We start from the raw sequence: 21,301 nt of genomic DNA, 5'->3' as shown, positions 1-21,301 counted from the left end.
CAAAGGAGAAGTGCTCACTAACACAGATTTAGACAGATATGTGAACAATATTTGAGAGAAATATGTCATTTGTGTGTATAGAAAATGTTTCAGATCTTTATATATGTATGACATTGTATAGGTCTATGCAGAGGGACCATTCGGATGTACCCTTGGTCTCCTACTGATGACGTTTCACTGGTACGCGACACAAGTATGGACAAGTATGGGTATTGTAAAACGGCCTTTGTCTCCATCTAGCGCTTTGAAATAAAAACGCACTTTTGCGACGTTCTCGCGGATTCTGCGTGCGCGCTCACGAGCGAGTCCCGTGACGAGCGCGTCATCAGCTGTCCGGCCGTAGTCACGCACGCGCGGTTACGGCGCTGCTGTCTCTGTGCAAGATTTGTTTGGACAACGGCAGAATGTGGAATTCCGCGGAGACCCGGAACAAACTATGGTGTCTGTAACATCACCCCCTTCGAGTCGCACTGGAGGTCCACGTTGACCGGAAAGTTTTCGGCTTCCTGTGAGTTAAATGAGAGGCAAAGTATCGAAGGGCTGTGCTGTTTTATCTCTCCGTGACTTGTCCAACCGGCGTCGTTAGCTTTAGCTTAGCAGGCTAACGAGCTGATGTCGAGACAGCTGCGGGAAATGTGTTGAAATTGAAATGTTTTGATTTATTCAACATGCGTTGTTATGATAGCTGTGGCGGAGCGTCAGTGACTCTGATAAGTTGAAGTCACTATCAAGGTAGCGGCTGTAGGGTTTATTTATTTCCTGCTCAGGTAGTTATGAGCAGTTTTAATGTTACAACCCAAACGACCACACTTAGCTCTCCGTCCGTGAGCGTTGACGCCGCCAACAACAACAACAACGAGAAGGAGTGGGGTTTGGGAAGCAATGTGTATCCGTACTGTCACGAGATGAGTCTCATGGGCGATTCAATGCAGGCGGGGATGTCCTCCATCCAGCCGGGGCTGGACGGCCACCTGCCGCTCATACACGCCAGCCACCTCGGAACCCAGGACGGGCTCCTGCTGGACCTGAACACCCCGGGGGCCTTTATCGACAGCGGCTCCCTGGAGTACGGCGACGGGAATGGCGCGGGTCCGCTGTTCGAGAAGAGGAAGAGGTCCCGGTCCAACAGCTCCAGACACAGGTTCAACGAGGTGGTCACGGAGCTCGGTCCGGAGGAGGTGCGCTGGTTCTACAAGGAGGACAAGAAAACCTGGAAGGCTTTCCTCGGGCATGACTCGCTGAAAATCGAGCTGATGTTTCGGAAATACTGCGAGCTGAACCCCGGTGCATCAGGCTCCCAGGTCAGCGAAGAGGAGGAGGAGGGTGGCACTGCGTTTGTGGAGAGCCGGGTGAACGGTGCAGTGCCTGTGGAGACCCGGACCACCACCCTGCACAGAGGTCGGGGGTCCCTGGACACATTCACCTTGTCCTCTGACGAGAAAGACCCGGACAGCATTGAAATCAACTTGGAGCCAGTGTGTGTCCGGGGAGGGCTCTATGAGGTCGACGTGAAAGAGAGGGAATGCTATCCTGTCTACTGGAAGCGTGAGTATATTCACCCACCAACAGCATCTGTACAACTATGTACTCAAATGATGTGGCACATTCCTGCAAATTCCACAAACATCATTATCATAGTGTCCCCAGTCACTGATTCCCCAAAAGTGGCCACCAAAATTGTCATGTGAATCTTGCAACATATTGTAGGCCTTTTTTTTTTTACTCTGGCAAACTAATTACTTAGCTTGGTCTTTTGGGAACAGTGTCAGCCTATTGGCCTCGGCTGATCTGTAATAACTAATTCATAGAGATTTCCGGGAAAAGGACTGGAACAAATGAAGGAGGTCATTGTAGAGCCTCAGAAAACCCGACCTCGATGAAAGGGGTTCATGGGTAGCTGGTTCTTTTGAAGGTTAATGTCTAGTGACATTCATTTTCCTGGATGTTCATGTTGTGGATGCAAGTTCTTTAGAGCCAGTTCAGACCCATTTTAGACGTTTTCAGCTTGACTTAAGAAGAATAGAAAGAAGTGGAGAGATTGGAATAAAACAGAAGAGACGGTATCAAGGGGCTTTCAAATGAACTTTAATCTAAGGAGCAAAAGGTATGAAAGCATTACTTGTTGTCTTGACACTTCCTTATTTAGCAAACCAGATTAAATCAAGCTTATATTTAATTTCCACAGAACTTGAAATGTTAGTGTCCGTAAGGTATAGGTTATCGTCTCTGACTACACATGAACCACCATAACAAATGAGTGCATTGTATTTACTCTGACTCCTTCTGACTGTCAGCACTTTGCAGAAAGGCCCTGTCTTATGACAAAGTGGTCTTAATTTAGAATCTGCTTTTACACTCTTATTCACCACCAGACAATCAGTTAATGATGTCAGTTTAGACTGTAATCAAACATGGCCTTGCTCTACGAGCCTCGGAGACTTGGCCCACCTGGATTTGTGAGACTTCCTGAGTTAAATGAAAATTGGCCCGACTGAAAGATAGCCAGGTCTTAGTGTGGGACTGTGGTGACTGTTGATTTTTTCTCTCAGCGTATCCAAAGCAGAAGGAAAGGAAAATGTATCTGTATAAACTTTATGTCTCAACTTAGTTGAAAAAGTCATCAATACAACTGAGACTGAATCAATGCTATCACCTTCTTACAGAACAAGACCATATACCTGTAATGAGAGGCCAGTGGTTTATCGATGGCACTTGGCTCCCGTTAGACGAAGACGAAGGTGACCTCATTGAGCAGGAGCACCTGAACCATTTCCGTGGCCAACAGATGCAGGACACCTTCGAGACGGATTTGATTGTGAAGACCGTTGACAGTAAAGATGGTAAGCTAAAGCGAACGGCCAAGGTAGACTTTTAAGTTTTTTTTAAATCCAAGAGGTTCTTGACACTTGAAGCTATGAACTCGTTGATGTAACTGAAACGCAGCACTGAAGCATCCATTCTTAGAACAGAGCACTCCATAAGTAAATATGGCTGATTAAATCAGACTGTAATCAGGGATTGATACAAAAGCTAAAACATTTTATTGGTTCTATTAAAACCTCATTTTACATCATGTGACTTACTGATCCACTGAACTGCATTTTACTCGAGCCAGGCAGCGTCTTTTAAAACAACACACACTTGTGTAAAAGCAGTGACTAGATGAAATGCACCCATAGGCTTTATTAGTCATGAATTCCATTAGAAGGTAAGCTAGTTTAAAAGCCACTGTCTTCACAATAAAGGCAGAAAATAGAACTGTGTGTCATAAATGGTGAATTATGAGACGGCTCTGCCTGCTGTTGCATCGACGCACAGCCAAGAGAAATGAATGGAGCAGGTGCCTCTATTCATGTGTGTGTGTGTGTGGAGGTTTTTGTCATGTCATTCTTCCAGTGTAAAGCAGGTGCAGCTCGTACATTCTGGCTTATCCCTCTCCGGGGGTCTGGCTCAAGCAAAGTGTGGCCGGTTTTTAGCTGCGAAAGGCAAAAAAAAAGAAAGAAGTTCTTTGATTCAGCAGTCTCCTTAAGGCAGCCATATCTTCAGGACCTTTGTTGGTGATTAATGTGTGGGTGTGTGAATGTGGCAGATAAATTGAGCAAAGCAGGACAAAAGCGATGTAGTAACTGTTCACCAGAGTGAAGAATGTTTGATTTTTTTTTTAAGAAAACATGGCTGAGAACATCATCAAGGTAATCTGGAACATATTTGAGTGTTGAATTAATGCGTGAATAGCAGCTCCGCTATGAAAGAATCTTTCCCTTGGCTAAAGTTGTCATCGTTGCAGCATCAAACAAAAAAAATCTAATCATGTATTGGTATTGATGTGTACTGCACATGTACCAGTCCCATCCTTTTTCGCTTGTACGCGGCACTATGGTTGACATGCAGCTACACTATCCCACCCTATTCAGAATAAATTAAGTCCTATAAATAAAATCATCAAGTGAGCAAAAGGAGGTAGTGACAGTATGTTTTGGTACATTTCACTAGCGTCATTACAGTTTTTTGTCACCTAGTCATAGCTCCAGCTTTAATCAGCTTCTGGCACTTTCTTCAAATTGAATCACAGAGGTAGTAGAAAATGTATAAAGTCGTATGCATTAGTGTACAATGGGAACTCATAAATACATAAATATATTTAGATGCAGAGGGACAAATGCAGATCATGTGCAGGGGTAAGCAAATAAGTTTGTGGTTCATCACAGCTGCACATCTCACGTACCATATGGCCTTAGCCTGTCTAGTACGTGAGTTGTAATACTGCAAGGATGATCATTGCAGTATAATTCTGCTCACCTTGTTGTGTAGTGAGATAAGCAGGGCTGCAGTCTATCCATCCATTCATCTTCAATACCTGCCTCATTCAGACTGAGGTCGCAGGAGGCGGGTGCTCAGCCCAGCGGACACCAGATGAAAGCCAGCATTCACCCTGCACAGGTCGAGGATGAGGTCTTTGTGTTATGTAAACAAAATGCATGCGTCGTTTTTGCATTTCATCTGTATTGTTGGAGAGAAAACATCGAGGTTCTGATAAATCCTGTAGCCTTGGTCGTGAATTGTATTCTCACTTCTATATTTAGCAGTGCTCTCAGGGAAAGTGAGTGATAGATCCTTTTAATTCACTTTGTTTGGGCTGATGATACTGCCGACCTTTGAGAGGAGACTGTTTTATCTTGGAACTAATCATTTCAAGTGCTGAGCCATAAGGAATCTACCTTGGACTGCATTTCAACTGATAAATGGATCATAAACCGAGCGAGCTAAAACGTGATGTTATTGCGGGACATACATTTCTCCTGCTATCTCTTAGTGGCTCTCCTACCTGCCACTCTTCTCTCTTTTCTTGTGCTGCAGCAGCCAGCTGAGACTAAAGGTTAGTGAAGCAGAAGACATGGTAGGCATTTCAGTGAGCTATGCAGCCTTAACATCATAATGAGGGACTACCCCTACTGTAGGTGCAGAGCGTTCATAAATGTCCTGTTTCAAAAGAATGTTTGGTAATAATACAAATAAGAGTAGCAAAGCCTGAAATGTCAGTATTGTGCATGCAGTGTGGCATGTTCCACAAAAAGATCAATAGTCGCTTTTCTTTTCTTTTTCAAATGTTCAGTGACTGCTTTTCTGTCAGCTTTTTGTTTTACATTACGAGCAGAAATAAACCCGGATTCAAGTGAAATGACAAGCTTTTCCTCAGATGTTCTCCATAAATAGAGGTCTCACAATACTTTCTTAAAAGGAAATTATTAGGAATTTTGAAAGTGGAAAACAAAATAAACCAGATAATGTGCCATATGCTTTAAGGCTTCATGCTTTGGGTTTATTCAGCTGTGAGGTAGTGGTGGAAACTACAGGGTGTGTCCCAGTCTGCCGGGCTCGAAAGACCTCAAGGAAATTTAAAGGCCAGTGGTTTGGGCTGAGCGTCGTCTGTCAGCATTGTATCAAGTAATTTTTTTGAGGTAGGCAAATCTCACGTGTGTTGCAGTGCCTATTTAGTTACATGTGTATTTAAGCTGCACATGACACGGATGACATGCTTGACATTTATAGACAACAAAATTAAGTTTTGTATTTTAAAGAAATGTAAGGAAAAAGAGATCAACATTATAATTGTCCACTCAAGTTTTTTTGGGGGGAGAGAGATGAAAATGTGTCTCATTTAAAGCTGTATTTAAAGAGTATTGAGACCAGCAGCAAAGAGCTGCAGCAAGCTTCTAGCTGGCTACATTGAACATTGGGAGATGGTCACTGCTGCTAATGTTTCTGCTGTGGCTTGAGTCCAAATTGGGCTTTTGTTCCATGCTGTGTGTTCTCACTCAGCGTGAGTGTGTGGCATTTCTCCAGGTGCTCCATTTTCTTGACGGAGTCCAGAAACATGCATTTGAGGCTAATTGGTGACTCTAAAATTACCTCTGGGTGTGACTTTGAGTGAGTCCCCGTCTCACTGTTTGCTCTGTGATGGACTGGTGCAGGGTGCATTCTACTCTCACCTATACTCTGCTTCAATTGGCTCCAGTGCCCCACGACAGTAAGTTAGAAAAGAGGTATCGATGATGAATGAATGGAAAATGTTATTTTGCTGTTTGTAGTAAGCTTGGACAGTTAATTAAATAACCGATTTTACAGAAGGTGATATATTCTAAACTCCTCATATAAAAATAATGTTACTAATTCTGTACCTTATAATGATAGAGGTTATATAGTCACTTTGTTGTGGTTATCACACAAACACACGCACAAAAGAGGTCATTGTATGGCTAAAAACTCAAAGGCTAAATCAGTACCAGACTGTAAAGGGTGATATTTTATTGTTTATGTTGATGCCATTAATCAGGTTTTGTTTAATCTGATCCAAAAGTCTCATCAAAGGTTATCAGTTCAATGTGGCTTCACATGCAAACTTGATCCATACGAGTGATTCCAGTCATGAGAGAGCTCTTATCTATGAATGGATCCATCAGTGCTGTAATGCCTAAATGGACTTCACTGATAGCTTTTACAGCAGACAAACCTCCTGTACACTCAGCAACCCCACCCCCCGCACACACACACCTCCTTCCTCCTCAGCCATTCACCTCTGCTGAGGGAAACGCTGCTGACATTTGCAAGTCTGATGTCTGTCTTGTCACGGGTTGAATGATTTAGTCAGATCGAAGACTCATGGAACTTTGTGATTTGATTAACAAAACCCGAGAAAGCCTTTTTAAATGTCAAGCTTTGTGTGTTTGCAACAGATTCAGTAATTGAATGTGTGGAGAGTTTGGGTGTTTTTTTGTTTTTTTTGGTTTTGGTCAACATTTTGGTCATTTGTGAAACAATTCAAAGATTTTAACCTATTCATCATTTCAGATTGAATAATTGCTCTCACTTTAAAAGAAACAAAAAGCACCACTGAAATTGGTCTTCAGCACATTACGTCAAAAAGCATTTAGTATTTTTATTCATGCATTTGTAACTATGCTGGATATTACCAATAATCCCCCAGATTTGGATGTATTCTGTTTGTATGTTTTTCATTCATTATAAATGACATTTAACATCACAACCTTCAAACAATGCAAGTGGTGTAAATTATTCATCAAGCCAAATGGAAATGTGGGTAAATATTAGATGCAGTCTAAAGTGTATAAATGTATCATGCATACGCAAACAAAAACAAAGGGTGATTGCTGTCATTACATTTTTCAGTCATGCCACTTCCATAAATGTCACTTTTGGAGTATTTTGTAATGAGTGTCAATAAAAAAAGCTACCACAGTCATCAGAGGCAGATATCAAACAGCGCTGCATTTTGAGCTGCAGGTCCATCCTGACCTGTTAAAGGTCGTAGGGTTGTTCCCTGCAGCCACCAGGACACAGTGTTCATCCAAGTTACAGCGAAGTTGTAACCTGGCGGCAGCGCTGCTTGATAGGTTGACCTGTTGAAGAGTGATGACAGCGGTAGTCTATGTGCCTCACACCGGGGTAATGGCCATTACTTACTTTCTGTTGGTTGTTAGTTCTCTCCCATCTGCCCCCTTTCTACCTCCCCTTTCTGTTCAAATGGAGTGGATATCAGACGAGTGCTAAAACTACATGTCACAAGCGCAAACGCTGCCAAGGTACTGTAAAATAACTTCTGTTGTATTAGATTTACTAGCTTGTACCCCCTTACCCGTAGATCCTTGGTCCTCGTGGAACTAAAATTTCCCTCTTTTTTTTGTGGTTCAAACTTTTAAAATCTAATACTTGGGCACTAGACCTAGGCTCAGTTAGAAGCGGATTTGGGCTGCTCTCTGCTTTCCCCTTGCAGCTTTAACTGGGCCTAGTGGCTAGAACTTTCCTCTGTGTGCTGTGACCCGGACTTTAGCACTTGTGCTGTCACTGTCGCTGCTTTTTGAGGAACCCTCTCTGTATCGGTCTCTCGTCTACTTGTTGGAATAGTGAGTAGATAGCATCGTTCACTCAGCTACAAGGGTGCCCCCCCCCCATAAATCATTGGATCTGGACTTAATAAGCTGACTCTTAAAGAAGTCACCCTGTCTTACTGCTTTTTTCTGTTTTGTTTTGATCTCCTAGCCATGCCGACCCCCTTCCTCTCTCACTTATCCTCACAGTCTGAGTGTATCATTATGGAAGCACCCTCACCAGCTCTCGCTCTGAGAGTGATGAACAAAGCACTCTGTTGAGAGCCAAGCAATATAGCTGAACAGAGGAGCCTTTGTGGCCTTTACTGTTATAGCCCTTAACATGTTGTGTAGAGTGAACCTCTTTGAGGTCCGTCCCTGTCCTAGTTCTGGATGGAATGAATAGGGGTGTCTCGTGGGCTTTTTCTTCATTTTGTCATAAATCCACACCCTCATTGACCCATAGCCTGGAGAAACGTGTTTTTTATGCACAATTCACCACCTGAGTTTACAGAATGTTGCACAACAAGTCATGTTGTGAAGTGCAAGAACTTAATAAAGAGGAAATTTACATGTAGTTCATACTGGAAACTAAAACTCTTTATTCAGCAAATAGTATCAAAGAGCCATACTTCCTCATCTAACTTCCCTTAACTCGTATCACACTGTTTGGGAGTCTGTTTTCTGTCTCCATCTTCACTCCTCATACTTTGCCTTTCACCTCCCTCAGTAGTTCTCCCCGGCAGTGTTGGACAACTCGCTCAGTAAATGGTTTCTTGGGTGGCTGCCAGCTCCTCTGAACACTTTGGTTTTGGTCCCCTCCTCTTTCCCCTTTCCTCCAACAATGCATTCCCCTTCATTGTAAAACAGGAAGAGTTCTCCCACAACCCCCAAGTGTCATTTTTAGTTCAGTGGTGGTATTTATTTTCAAATGCTTCATCTGAATAAAACCACCAAACTGAAGTTCGATGTAGTTTGTTTTACAGCTGGAAATCCCACCTCCTGTTTTACAGTGTGCTCAGCAGGTGAATCTCAACGGTTTCATGAGGCCTCTCCCTCCTTTTCATAACAATGGGGGTTTTCATGGTGAATGGCACCTTCCTTTTCTCCAGGTAAATGAGAAAAGAAGGCCACTTCACACTGCTTGAGATGAATTCAGACTGAGCTGTAGAAAAGTGCTCTTTGCTGCTGCTGCCAAAGAGTGGTTTAGTGTTGTTTCATGTGGTGGTGCAGGATGTGCATATATTTCCTTTGCTGCTGAGGGCTTTCATTCGAGACTCTGCAAAAACAAGTTAAAATAGGAAAGAAGAAATTGATATTTACCTTCTAATAGAATAGAAATACTTAATTAATCCCTGGGGGACACTCTTGAAAATTCCTTAGAATCTAGGCATTACTAGAGAAAATGTCAGACCTTCTCCTTTTTTTGTCCAAATATTTCAGGCAGATGTATCCTTCTTCCAGACTCTGCTTATCCTGATTTATATTCAGACTGGCTACACTCAGGATGAACAGGTCTCGGTTTAGATGCAGTAAGTTCTTTACCTTTATTGAACAAGTCATGCTCAACCAATCAGCCAATCAGGACCAAGTTATCGCCACTATGAATACATGCACTGCCCCTTTTCAGGTATTTCTGATCTTGCAAAATCATTTGAAGAAATGAGATTGAGAAAAAAGATTTTGCATTACTTTTTGTTATTATCATTCTATGTGTTGTTTGTGGGACTCAATTGTTGAAAGCATGGCGTTAACAAATATTTAATCTGGAATAATGCATTTCTACAAGTACTTTACCCTCTTCTTAAGGATTTTAATCCCTGTGTTTGCTTCAGAGCAACACAAAGGGGCATGACTATGCACTGGACCACTGCCAAAATCTTCAACCACACTCATCAAAATGATCTTGACTGAACACGGCATTTAAAGGACATGAGGCAGAAACATAAATAATCTCTCACAAGTTAACCAGCTTGGTTTATCGCTCTTATCTTCTGCAGCAAATGGTTTAACGTCTCTAGCTGCACCTCTGTTCTGCTCTTACTTGCCCAAGTCACTGCATCAGACATTAAAACGCCAACCTGGAAGAAATTTAAGCTGAAAATGAAGTGAATTTTAAAAATGGGTATATAAAATATTCAGTGGGATCATTTGCAAGCAGGACGACAAGCAAGAGCTGAAATATGCCATCATGGTGTGTGATAGTTTGATGTGTTTTCTGTCTGCAGATCAATGCTCTAGACTGCATTTGATTGGGCTGTTTGGCTAGACTGATCCTAAGCTTTTGCTGTTTTGTTCCACAATGAAGAGGATTTGAACTGGGTCTGTTCTGTCTGTCCTCGATTTTTCTCCTATCCTGAACATTTGCAATCACAACGTTTTGTATCCCTTTTCCCCGATTTTCCCCCTCTTTGTCAAATTTCCTATACCATCTGTCAATGCCCTCCTCTCTTTTCCTGCGTCCATTCATTCACTCACTCACTCCTCTCTTGCTGCCCTCCCCCTTGCAGCCATCCACAGTCTGAAGCTGAGTCGCACACATGTGGATTGGCACAGCGTGGACGAAGTCTACCTCTACAGCGACGCCACCACGTCCAAGATTGCACGCACTGTAACCCAGAAACTGGGCTTCTCCAAAGGTTTGTAGTCATTGACTGTCATAAGCACACACTGCGTGTGTTTGTGTCTATCAACACTGAAGAAGATTGAAACTTCGACTCAGAGCTGTTCACATACTGTAATAATGATGATGATGATTTTTGTGTTTCTTAGTCAGTGCTACTGAATTAGATTCTTGCTCAACGAAAACAATAAACACTGTAATCCCATTAAAGTTAAAAAAACAACAACTATTTGTTATCCCACTGCAGCGGATTAACAGGAAATGGTAGCTAATAGTCTATCCATCACTATTCTGTAAGGCTTAATTCAGATTATTGTGACAGAGTTGATTATGGGTGAAAGCAGGTTCTACCCTGGACAAGTCACCAGTTCATTTGAGTAAACGCAGAAAGACAGAGTTACATTTAATTCAGTGTCACCAATTTACGTCAAGTCTATATTCTTGTACTATGGGAGAAAACCTGTGCACGCACAGGGAAAACTATACAGAAATGTCCTCAAGCCCAAAGTTGCGCTATGGATAATCTTGCTGTGAGGCTGGAGTGTTTAACAAAGATGTAGTCAAACCAGCCGAACTAGTTCATTCCTTCCATTTTTGTTCTAAATTCATCCTGGTATCTGCATACACCCACAAGCTCAAGGAAATAAAATGGCAGTGTGCAATCATTTGCTGGTATTAGCTACCATGTGATAACACTTACTTCAACACGACCGGGTACAGTTTAGTCTCTTAACTGGATTAACTAAGGAAATCACACAATGTCCATCTGCCATCTTGAAGGGGCTCGATGTGACCGACCATCCCGAGTGTATCTCATGAGATAACGTCTGTAGTTTGACCCCAAGTCTGATGCTTGATCTGTATTAATGACTCTAATCTGTTCTACAGTCTCCAAAGCTCCAAGGTGCATTGTCATCTTCTGCACGCAGATTATAAGATGAGTTGTTACAGGTTATCTCAATCTCCTCTGACAAACAAGTGCTCTGTGAAGGGATATCTCTTTAGTGTTATCCTTACGGTTGCTGTATCGCACATGACTCAACTGGATTATAGATTCTAAATACAGACTCATTCAGCCTGTAGCCACCTTCTAAGTCCTCCACAGTGTCGGGCTTCAGTCCCAGCAGGAGTCCTCATCTCAGCCTACTGGCCTCTTTGGACCCAGCACAGCACGTTACTTAAACATTACTCAGCTGTTTAGACTCTCAGTGAAAGAAATGGCGCTTTTGGCTTGTATTGCCAGTGTTGTGTGGAGTGACTGATTTTCCCTTCACAAAACAGTTCACATATATCGAATAAAGACCCCACCTTCACCCCTCTTTCAGCCTCCAGCAGTGGTACACGGCTCCATCGGGGCTTTGTGGAGGAGGCCTCACCTGAGGACAGACCTCCACAGACTACACATGTCGTCTTTGTCGTTCACGGGATTGGACAGAAGATGGACCAGGGCCGTATTATCAAGAACACTGGAATGTGAGTTGTGTTGTTTTTTAAACAGTCATAATCTCTTTGAAGCATTTATGAATTCTTTTTTTTTTTAAGTTGTAGCTTGCTACTTTTTCAGATTCTGAATTCCCATAATTGGATTCCCCTGCCGAACTCACTTAATTTAAGTTCCCTGGTGTGTGTGTTTGAAGGAAGGTTTTAGATATTGACCTGTCTGGCTTGTTGTTGTGAGTCCTGATGTGTTCGACCTTTTTGATGTATTAGCATGTTGATAAAACCAGCGAAGTCGATATGACTGTGGCCAAGTAAGAACAATGAAACATTTATCAGAAAGTAGGACATTTGCTCTGACAGAAGTTTACACAGCAGAACTGGAAACATTCAAATAGCAGGGATAAACATCCGTGTTAATCTCCTTCACCTTTCAGGCCTGTGCCTCATGTTTCACCAAATGTAATGATTGGATGCTTCAATCAGCACAAATGGCAAACCAGTGAGCTCTGTTGTTTTTGGTGCCCCGATAATCTGCGAAAAACGAACCCCCATAACCTGTGCTCATAAAACCAAGACTATTGGTCTGGCCTGACACTGCTGACTTGCTTCTGAACAAGCGCACTGATTTCCTTTCCATTTCAAAGTCACCTTGATTTATTAAAAAGCTCTTGTCAATGGGACATAGCCAAGTTGAGGTTAAAGATCTCTAGTGAGGAATTTAAACAGAGAAGGTCAAAAATCTCTCTTGAAACCTGGTTGACTTGGTTTTGTTGTGCAGCTCATCAATGTGGGGGAGAATAATGAGTTGGCTTCAATCCTTGCTATGTGTGTCTTTCACATCATAGATTGTGTGGTGCCAAATAGCCTCGGTCTATGTGCCTTTCAGTAGCAGTGCAGGCAGTACAGCCTGTACAGACCAGAGCTGTGTGTCTCTGTGTCACTGAGTTAACGTTGGATCGAGCCCCAGCTTAGGCCAAATAAGCAGGTAAAGTAGACCAAGTCAAGCTGCATAGCACTAAGCCTTACTTACTCCCAGCTCCCTGTGGATTACAGCCACACACTTTCCTCTTCCAAGAGGAAAGATCAGACATGTCTGGCCTGCTCCTTGTCTGTCTGTTATCATTGTTTGGTTAAAGTCAGAATGCATTCCGGTAACGTGCCTTTCAGAATGGCAATTTAAGTGGTGAAGGGGGGCATTATTATATTTTAAAACAAGAGTTGTTAATCTAAGCAGCAGTATTTGGCAATACTTCGACTGAATTTACACCTCAGACAACCACGGATTAAGTAAAAAATGTTTACCTGTGTGACCTTTTTCAGCATTCTTTTCTTATTAATCCAGATCCAGACCACTTTCATATGAGTCCCTAAATCTCCCCATACCTCAGTCTGAACGGTCCTGTCACATTTCATCCGACTTTAATGTCAATGAAGTGAGAGAGGCACCACAATTGTGCGTCAGGCGGCGTCGGATCACATTTACAATATAAAGCTCCATAATCACCCATACTGCCTGCGTGGCGGGAGCAACCACTCCTTCACTAAAACTACAGAAATCCGATCTCTGCAAAAAAAAAAAACGTTGATGTAGACCTACACAGTGTGAACGTGTCATTGGATTTCCTGTTTCTGAGCCTTAAAGTTTCTCACAGCCTCCATTTACTCTCGTCGACGGCTGCTTCGCTCATTTTGTGTTTAGAGTATCCTGAAAGCAGAACTATGAGCAGCGTCGCTGCCAAGTATGTGCTGCTGCATCAGTGAGCAGCAAAATGGATGTCCTTCTTCCCTTCCCGACATTCATTCTAGTCTGAGAGTGCAAACACACTCTCTTTCACTCACAACCTGCCATTATAGTGTTCTGCTCCAACAACAATAATAGTTTCTAACTCAAGCTAAAAAATACCCAAATGCGCAAAAAGTAATTCTCTTTCCATCATCATCATGCAGCATATCTTTTTTTTAATGCCTCTTCAGGCTGAGAGAAGGCGTGAGGAAGATGGAGGAGAAGCACTTTTCAGACCACAATGAAGAACATGTTGAGTTCCTGCCCGTCGAGTGGCGCTCCAAACTCGCTCTGGATGGAGGTTTGTGACATTGTGCAAATGCTTGTTCTGCTTTATCAGTCAGCGCTGCCTGTGGGTGTGACGGACCACATAACTCTGTGATGATGACGACGATATTGATTGGACAGTTTCAAAAGAAAAACATACTTGTAGTAACAGACTTGTAATTAAGTGCTAAGAAAAAATGAGAAATATGTCGTTTGAAATGGTAGCTTGTGCATTTTTTTCTGGAAACACGAAGCTCTGACATGGAAATATTTACTGATGCAACTTTGCACCAACAGCTGCTTTAAAAGTTTGCAAAAAGAACTAATAGATTACTTTAAAAAAACAAAAACAAAAAAAAAGTTATAGCATCTCTGCTAATGGACTCCACACTCTGAGGGCCAAACTATATAGTTGATCTATGTATCAGTGTCGTGTGTTCCAAGCTGTGGAGAGGTTGATCTGCACAGATGAGCTGTGATGCACCACATGACTGGAGCTGTTGGAATCTATTGCACAATTTTACTGTATCTGCCCAGCAGGTGACCAGAATCTCATGAATTGCCTGCTGTGGTTTCCACGCTGGCTAAATGTGTAGAGTGTAATTTCCAACCTGACATGGTGGGTGTGTTTGTGCAGATACGGTAGATTCAATCACACCAGATAAAGTGCGAGGACTGCGAGACCTTCTGAACAGCAGTGCCATGGACATAATGTACTACAACAGCCCTCTTTACCGGGACGAGGTGAGTCATACTCTCTCAGAAGCTACGAGACTTCGCTCGTCGCCGCCATTAAACCCCCGTCCCCGCCTTCTCTCCAGATCACCAAGGGTCTCACGCAGGAGTTGAACAGACTGTACACACTCTTCTGCGCACGAAACCCAGACTTTGAGGAGAGGGGCGGCAAAGTGTCCATCGTTTCTCACTCCCTCGGCTGCGTCATCACGTACGACATCATGACGGGATGGGATCCCGTTCGCTTCTGTCTGCAGGAGCATCGCGCCGTGGAGGAGGAACTGGACCTGCGCTGGATGTCTTATGAGGAGCGGCACATTTTAGAGCAACTGAGACACACAAGAAATAGGTAGATTTCCTTAGAGATGATTGATTCCATGATACTAACTGAATGTCCAGTTTTGGGTTGAAAACTGGACAGTTTGCTGAAATTAAATTTTAGCAGTCTTCTTAGTTTATTACCTGCTACACTTTACAACATGAATTCTGTAATATTGCTAATGACAGTAAGTTTGACTGTGCGATCTCTATCTGCACAAAGCTGCTGCAGCATACCTCAATATGCAAGAATAATAGTGTTAACCTATACATTCACTAAAACTGCCTTCAGGAAATAGATCAAGGAAATCAACCAAGAATGGAGCTGTTGTCGCAGCGTGAGAGGATTCATGTGAATGTTAACAGAATCTATATGTGGCTCATTATTTTTATCTTCTGAAAATATTGTTTTGCTTTGTCATGACATTTCTGACACTGTCGGATCATCTCAGGCCATCCTTGAACCACTCCCACTACAGAAAACCACTGATTTTAAACCACGATCAGACAGATTCCCCATATTTTGTCCAAGACGGACACCTTCAGATGTGTTGTATTATTTTTGGAGGCTACTCAATAGGAGTATATTTACAAGCAGATTTATAATAAATAGCTGGAGTTACTATTGAAGTTTATTATTTCTAATCATGAATTTACGATTTCAATACAAAAACATAAATTAGTGGCTAGTCTGATGTCTCATGATCAAATGGAGGCTTTCAATACATCTGCTCTGTACCGCCCATTACACAATGTGTGTACTTATTCGTACCATCACCTCAGTGAGAGGAGACTTCTGAAAAAGGTTTTATTGATTTGAGTGGAGCAGGAGCCTGTCAGTAATGGGCTTGTGTCTCGGTAATGTATCTAGTAGCTGCATATGAGGAGGATTGTTTTGCTGTTATTATTGGTCCTGGGTTGTGGAGAAGTTTTAAATTCTTACAGGATTGATCATTGCTGTTGGCTTTTGTCAGGTTGCGAGAGCTGGAAAATCAACTGGTGACACTTGAGGCCTCCCGGCCTTCAGCCCCCCCTGCTCTCAAGTTTAAGGTGAGAGGCTTGATTTTGTACACATATTGATTGTATACGGTTGAAAAATGGCCTTAGCGATAAAGCTGACATGCACCAGACCAGAGCAAAAATCATGATGATATAATAATCACAAATATTAGACAATCCTCTTTTGACCCCACATTTTCAGACCTAAAAAAGTAGTAGGATATTAGGATCAATGCCATTTTAATTCTTTGGCAAAAGTAACTTTTCTGCTCAAAGCTTTTTCATTTTATGTTCGTTTTAAAAATTAAACACTATTGTGTCAGAAGTTGTTTCCATCTGTACTCACTGGACAGATGCTACCAAGTTTCCCTAAAAGAAAAAGAAAAAGAAAAATTTGCATAACATTTTGATAAAGTGGCCAGACTCATTATTATCCGTCGATCCATCTTCTATACTGACTTCTTTACCTGAGGTCGTAGGGCGCTGGTACTGATCCCAGCTGACTGGGTAAATGCATGTTACACCAGGACAAGTCACCAGTCCATTCCACCTTAAAACATGCAACACAGAGCCTCCTTTTACTAGAAACTCCAGAAAGATTCAAGAAGATATTATTGTTCATAGAAGTATAGATGGAAACGGACTGTAGCTTTGCACAAATACTGTCAACAATACCGATGAGCCTTCATGTCATCTTCACTGTGTTTGTCCCTCAGGTGGAGAACTTCTTCTGCATGGGTTCTCCTCTGGCAGTGTTCCTGGCTCTGAGAGGGATCCGGCCCGGTACCAGCTGCCACCAGGACCACATCCTGCCCACCTCCATCTGCAGCAGGCTCTTCAACGTCTTCCACCCCACTGATCCAGTGGTCAGTCTCGCCTGAGCTTCTCACACCGAACAGCTGCTCTGTCTCACTCGTTGTTCGTGGATTTGACCTTTTCCCCCGTGCTCTGCTTATGGAAACCACATTTGCAGCTCATTAGACGTGTGATGTGTGCAAAGCGAAGCTCCTTTGTACTTGAACCTCACTCAGGTTATTCTGCTTTGTTCAGGCTTACAGACTGGAACCCCTCCTCCTCAAACATTACAGCAACATCTCACCTGTTCAGATACACTGGTAAGAACTTAAGCATTAGTTTTGACGTGGTTCCATTTTAAAACGTTTTTTTGTGTCTGTACTGAGATTATGTGGCGTTTGATTTATCCGTCAGGTGCAGTGCCACTAATCCTACACCCTATGATGAGATCCGACCTACATTCCTCAACCCGGTAAAAGAGCCCACATCTGACACGGAGAGCATTCCCAGTCCAAGCACCTCTCCCGTCCTGCCCCGTAGACACTACGGGGAATCCATCACCAGTCTTGGCAAGGCCAGTATACTAGGTAAGGCACGAGCAACGCTTCAAATAATTCATTCTAGGATGTGACTTTTGTTTCTACTTTAAAATAATAAGAGTCAAGAACTTATAAAGTACCAGGACTATTACTGCTCTTCCCAACACTTCTTCTTATTGAGTATTTTGTCAACAGTGCCATCTTGTGGCAGAAATAGGGACATGCAAACATCATCTGAGGCATTTTTAACCATTTACTTTTCAATCAAAGTGTTTATATTTGCTTTCTTGAGCATTGTCTTAACCAGCTATGGTAAATTAAAGAAATATTCAAATATTGAGAAAAATCGCATTTCTAATAATTGAGATTAGGTTGTTTTATTTGTTTTTTTGGCGAACTTCTTAAGATACTGTATATACTACTACTTAAGACAGAATAAACTCGTTTTATACTCCTTTTGCTTTAAGAAAACTTATCTTATTCTTCTGATCATCTTCGTGTTCCTGGTTGATTCATTTATCCGAAAAATTTTAAAGTCTGAACATTAGCGTGGTGATAACAGAAAACTACTATAAATGACAGTATCTTTCTTTTAAGATCTCTAAATAAGTCATGTTTAATGTGCTTTGTTTTGGAAAAGGAGCACAGTGTTTTGTAGTATTCGGTAATATAGAGACAATGTTCTAGTGAGCTGTTTTCACAAGAAACAATGAAATATGTGATTTTGGTCAGTGTGTTTGTCACTCAGAGTTTTGATTGTATATTTGACGTATATGTAATGATGTGGCTTTATGTTAAATTGACGCTCTCAATGTAGAGAAGAGTACTTCAGCAACATCCTCGAGTTAGAATATTCAATGTATAATTTTAGTGAGTGCTCTATTAGGCGCTAATATACTTTTTGATCCATTTACTTTTCCTGTTCCACGATAGGGGCGGCGAGCATTGGGAAAGGTATCGGAGGCATCCTGTTCTCGCGTTTCTCCCGGTCCAACAGCCAGCCATCCGTGTCGTTGGGACTCGACGGTGCAGCAAGCGCCGACGAAGAGGAGCAGAAACGCACAGAAAGCCAGTCGGCATACGGCCTCTCCACCATGGTTCGGCCCACCTCACCCACCGTGGACACATCACGTAAGCTCTCTCACCTATTCAGCGGTCATGGAGAAATTCGAAATCATGTTGATTGGACATTTGAGGCTCTACTTTGATTCTGATGAATTGATTTTCTGCCTGACAGTGGAGCTGGAGCGGCGCATCGACTTCGAGCTACGCGAGGGCCTCGTGGAGAGTCGCTACTGGTCGGCAGTCACCTCGCACACAGGCTACTGGTGCTCACACGACATCGCTCTCTTCCTGCTGACCTTCATATACACACAGAAGACGACGCCGTGCGACACAGCAGAAGACACGCCAGTGCCAGACTGAGGCAGCACATTTATTACAACACAGACACACTTGAGTGGTGTTTTAAACTCTGAAGGTGTTTGTCATCTTCTAGACGAAACTCAAAAAGTCACTTTGTTCTCATTTGTTCTCATCAGTACCTTTCTTTATTTTTTTTATTTTGGTGATCCAGCTCTTTTAAGACCTTGGATTTCATTCCCAACAGACCGACTCAAAAACTTCATTCCAAAATGTGCATTTCTTCCTATTTTAGTTTTTTTTCTGAAACGGTGACGACGCCGAGGCCTTTTGCCAGTGTGACAACAAGCTTGCATGTCAACAGTCTAACGATTCTGACGTTTGGACGATTGTTGCCACCAGGAGAGAGTTCTGAAGTTCAGTCCAGCTGCTTTTCCTCTCAGACTCAGTCTGGAGCCTTGTGACACATGAGCCTGACCCCCTCAGCCTCTGAGGCCGCCGGCGCTGTGTCTCACTTTCTTCTTTCTTTGGATACAAGAGGGAGAAACAGAACTGTCAAAAGTGTTTAGTTTTCATTCTAGCGAGCATTTATTTTTTTGTTCATGTCATAAACCAATATATCTGATGCCTTTTAAAGCAGCCAAACAATGTAACTCAAAGAAGATTTCTTCAGTTTTTTCTACGGTTCTCAAAAAAAAAAATCAACAAAAAAAACAAACCGTGGGGCATTATCCCTTTAATGACGTTTCAGCAATATGAAAACAGACACTCGCTCTTCATTATTTTCCCCCATTTTATATTTATTTTTTATGTTTATTACGCACCAGATAAAACCTGGTTTTATATTCTCCACAGTGAACTAGAATTTCCCTGTTTTTTGTTTTCAGTTACTCAATAAGAGACGTGTGCGTGGAAACAAAAACCTCGTCGTTGTTAAAGCAGTCGAAGGTAAATACCTTCATTCAGAGTCTTTGTGACATTTACATTCAGAGGTTTACATCCATGTGCGGATTGTACCAAGACAGGCGTATCTTTGCTGTTGTAAAAGAGCCTGAGGTGTAGAGTTATTTTCTTACGCAGTCGAATCCTAGTCTAAAAAAAAATATATATATATAAAAAAAAAAAAATACTTGATGTCATATACAAGACAATGAAACAAACTCAAAACAATCCATCAGAACTTCATGCTTCTACGGTGGGAATTTTCTCTCCTCATATCTTTATATTGAAATCCAAATGAAATCAGTGATATTAGATGTATTTTTTCTTAAAAAGAAAAATATTTTTCCTAGCGACATTCAGGCTGTTGTGGATATAAACTTGGATCTCATTTTAGAGAAAAAATGGGATGCAAACTTGTGGCCAAATAACATTTATTTGTTCGCTCGTGAGCTGCTTGGCTTTACTAAATCGGTTGGTGATCATTTAGTCGGCCAAGGGTTTTAAGAAATGTTTTTTTTTTTTTTTTTTTTTTTAAATACATTGCACATAAAAACACTAACTTCTTCGCCTTTTTTCTGTCCAGTTCTCGCTCGTCTCGTTAATTGTTGGCGGAAACAAGGTTACCATTTATATTTGATGTATGAATTAAAAAATACTTCCCCAAAACAGGAAATAGATAAGTGGGGGAAAAAAATCCTGACGTTTTTCCGACTTAACATTGAGCTTTGATTAAGAAAAAAACAAAACCAAAAAAAAAAAAAAGCCCCATCCTGGTGGAGTCTCCATTCGCTTCTGATCCCAGTAATTAATCTTAAATTAAAATGCTTGCTCACTTTGCATGGTGTTAGATTAATAGTGAAAGGTTGCTGGGAGAGGAAAATGGTGCGGAGTGCCAACACACATAAGAAACTTTGCTCTAACGACGACGAAAAAAACACTCGTGATTGTTAATAGATTTCTAATTAAATCATTTTGAGTACTTTTCTTTTGAGGGGATCAAGAAATGGAATTGTCCTTCACGTGACAGAATTTTCTTACCGTCTGTGTCAAATTCAATGTGTGTTCTACTTGTTTAGATAAAAAAAAAAGAAAGGAGAAAAAAAAAAAACCTAATCATAGAGCTTGTTTTTTCCACTGTCGTGTGAAGCTGCAGCTTCACTGTACCACACAAGGGCTGTGGCTGACTGGTCCACCTCTTGAATGGAGTCAGTTTATTGGTGTTTAATGTCCATGTTGTGTGTGCAAAGGCCTACTGACTAAAACCAGACTGCCTTGATGAGATGAAACCCCCACAGGCCGGAGGCGTGTGGCTGCTGGGACACATAAGGGAGAGTGACGTTTCCATGTTAGATCAGGTGGATCTCGCACATTTATCAGCTCTGAATTGCACACGAAGCTAAAGCTGAAATCAGCCCGGTTGTTTTTTTTTTTTGTTTGTTTCGTTTTATTTATTCATTTTTCGCTGAGCATGCGTTGCATTGCCGTGATACGCGTGGCATGCCGACAACCCCGGAGACCTTTTCTTTTTTTTTTTTAAACATGTATTTCATTGTTACCTCTGCATCTTTTGTGGGTTCAGACGCAGCAGTCGTGTACTGTAGCGGTGGTGGAC

General features: G+C 42.1%; 1 protein-coding gene across 4 annotated transcripts; it reads left to right on the top strand.

Annotated features, from left to right (window-relative positions):
- Nucleotides 1–310: 310 nt before the first annotated feature.
- ddhd1a (DDHD domain containing 1a) lies at nt 311–19,841 on the top strand. 4 transcript variants are annotated; one of them, XM_080480064.1, is made up of 15 exons: nt 377–508; nt 933–1,545; nt 2,664–2,840; nt 7,500–7,601; nt 10,397–10,525; nt 11,835–11,982; nt 13,924–14,033; nt 14,637–14,743; nt 14,821–15,083; nt 16,027–16,102; nt 16,768–16,917; nt 17,102–17,166; nt 17,261–17,433; nt 18,319–18,516; nt 18,623–19,841. In XM_080480064.1, the coding sequence occupies exons 2-15, from the start codon at nt 939–941 to the stop codon at nt 18,808–18,810; spliced, it is 2,493 nt and encodes an 830-aa protein (XP_080336190.1). In that variant the 5' UTR covers nt 377–508; nt 933–938; the 3' UTR covers nt 18,811–19,841. The 4 variants fall into 4 exon arrangements, with proteins under 4 accessions (XP_080336188.1, XP_080336191.1, XP_080336189.1 ...); XM_080480062.1 differs by having other exon boundaries at nt 311–1,545; XM_080480065.1 differs by lacking the exon at nt 7,500–7,601 and having other exon boundaries at nt 320–508.
- The last annotated feature ends 1,460 nt before the right edge of the window (nt 19,842–21,301 follow it).

Source organism: Lipophrys pholis (genome assembly GCF_963383615.2).
Source record: "Lipophrys pholis genome assembly, chromosome: 14".
NCBI lineage: Eukaryota > Metazoa > Chordata > Actinopteri > Blenniiformes > Blenniidae > Lipophrys > Lipophrys pholis.
Note: the sequence above shows the minus strand (reverse complement) of the source record. Positions and strands in the feature narration are given on the sequence as shown.